Consider the following 2500-nt stretch of genomic DNA (forward strand, 5'->3'; position numbering starts at 1 on the left):
TGGTGAGCTACCCAGAGGCCCCTCTGTGGGTGTTTTTTGATGGGAATGTGGATCAATGTGAGGAGTGCCTATGGCTAACATTTTCTACATTTTATCGAGTCATGCAGTGTGGGACTTGCTCTGGTCTGGGCTTGGTCTGGTCTTGGTCTGGTCCTGGTCTGGTCTTGGTCTTGTCTTGGTCTGGTCTTGGTCTGGTCTTGGTCTGGTCTTGGTCTGGTCTTGGTCTCGGTACAGAGGTTTAGGTTGTCCTGACAACCCTTTTCACAAGCCTCTTGTTTTGACAAGATGCAGGTGCACGCCAATAACTCAATCAGCGTAAAAATAAACCTCATACGCTGCACACATATTTTGTGGCCTGGATGTACTTTTATCTGCTTAATCCTATTGCATTATGTAATAGCATCCTACTAACCTTTATTCTTTCCACTATTATAATTAGTTTATATTTGTTTATTATCCTTATTCAATTATTTCGCTCCTTTTTTAATAAAGTAAAACTTAAACTTTGCTTTAAATAGTTTGTATCATTGTTGGTCTGCCATGTTATTATTGTCTTGTCAAGCACTTTGTAACTTTGTTTTAAAAGCGCAATCTAAAAAAAGTTATTATAATTAATTGTATGACCATTATGTTTATTACTGCCACATAATGCCTGCTACTTCCTGCTAAATTACACCACCCAAGTGCTCCTCCCTTCGCTGGTTCTAACCTGTGACGTGATGACCTCTATGGACGCCATGAAGCGGTCTGCGATGATGGACACTCCCAGGAACATGTACATGAGGGACGCGAAGTAGACCACGGCCCGGGCCACCTGCTGGCCGAGCCCGGGCCGGTTGGGCTCCCAGACGGGCAGCAGGATGCCGGGCTTGCACATCGCCACGTCCCCACACTTCTCCTTCTTCTCAGGCGCGGTGCTGTTAGCGTAAGACATGGAAGGAGGATAGGAGGAGGGGAACAGGGAGGGCGAGACCGCCGGGAACTCGGGGTCGCTGCTGGAGTCGACGCGCTTGGACTCCGACAGGTAGGGGGGCAGTGGGAGGAGGAAAAGGAGGAGGAGGAGGAGGAGGGAGGGGGAGGGGGAGGCCAAGAGAGACATGGCGGTGTGTGGTCCCCACAAGAAGCGGGAGTAAAAGGTGAGGCAGAGGATGATGGGATTAGGCTAAGGAGGAGGGAGGGGGAGACGTTGCGTTGAGCTGACGGGGGTGCGACTGGCTCACCTAAAGGGGGAAAGAGAGAGAGAGAATGAAAAGAGAAAGACAGATTAGCTTGTAGACACCTTTTAAACCATAACTAGAAAATTCCACAAGAAATTTCAACAGTGTGCCTACTACTGCACACCCGAATGGCAATAAAACTTAACAAAAAATAATAAATGTGTTAAGTGTCTTAACCCTTCAGCGATAGACCTTTTTAAAACCTTTTCAAGACCTTTCTGTTTTCCAGAAACAGCTATGACAGCGCTAGCGTTAAACCAACCAGACTCCATTTAAAAAACAGTACCTTTAGCGTGCATAGAGCCAACTGATTTTCACATGTAAATCGGTAAAGTATTTCTTTATTTCAACGAACACTAGAGTTGTGATGGTTGGAAAAGTGTAGAGAACACAAAAAAACAGATTTTCATAGTTTCATTTGGTTTCTGTTGAGTTTGAATGAAAGGTGTGTTACGAAGCTAAAATGACTGTTTATTTACATGTAGTCTGGTGGATTTGGTCCATTGTGACATCATGTTAGCTGACAAAAAACACTATTTCTCCTTCCTCCTCTCTTCAAGTCTCGTCTCTGTGAAAACAGCTGTTGGTGTTGAGGCCTGAAGTCAGTTAGGAGACAGGCCGTTGGTCAGTTAGTCCATCGTGACAGGTCAGCTGACAAATGACGCCTCTTCGCCTTTCTTCATCTTCTCTCCTCCTTTATTTCTCTCCTCCTCCTGTGGCAGTATGTGTTGCTAAAGTGATTCGACAATGGTTGAGTCAAGGCCACCATCACCACAGGTTTAGAGTTAGCGTCATTAGTAAGCTTGCGTCGGCAGTGTGCATTTCTCTGTGGATTCAGCATTATGATCCTTTCATTGCACCTCAAGCTGCTTTATAATTAAAAAAGACCTTGAAATAACATTCCAGCTTTGCTTTTGAGAAAGATGCACTAAAAAATAAGATTGCACCATGAACTGCTGCCACAGAAGTACATCGACTAAAGTCTTTTTTGCTTATTTTAATGTCAAATCCATTTCGAGAAGACGTCCATGTCCATGAGTCCTACCTCATCTATCAACAACACCTCCATTCATATGATGTTTTTACTGCTCATATGAGCGCAGAAAATCTCCACGGGTCCTTGAACATTAAGAACTCAAGTGGGTGCATTTAAACCTTCAACTTTTACAAATTCTGAAAAAACAAAAAGTATGATTCATAGCAGATGACGTGACGCGGCAGTGACCCCGGCACACTGTGTTCATAGTGATGAGTCACCGGTACGGAGATGAAGGCCACCAGCC

The 2500-nt window shown here is 44.7% G+C and overlaps 1 protein-coding gene across 1 annotated transcript in view; it reads right to left on the minus strand.

Annotated features, from left to right (window-relative positions):
- slc8a2b (solute carrier family 8 member 2b) overlaps window positions 1–2500 on the minus strand; it is a 227318-nt gene that overhangs the window by 43518 nt on the left and 181300 nt on the right. The window contains 1 exon segment of the mRNA XM_032504578.1: window positions 710–1220. Within this exon segment, the coding sequence (XP_032360469.1) occupies window positions 710–1099 (390 nt within the window). The 5' untranslated portion in view covers window positions 1100–1220.

The sequence above is a fragment of the Etheostoma spectabile genome, chromosome 3 (assembly GCF_008692095.1).
Source record: "Etheostoma spectabile isolate EspeVRDwgs_2016 chromosome 3, UIUC_Espe_1.0, whole genome shotgun sequence".
Taxonomy (NCBI): Eukaryota; Metazoa; Chordata; class Actinopteri; order Perciformes; family Percidae; genus Etheostoma; species Etheostoma spectabile.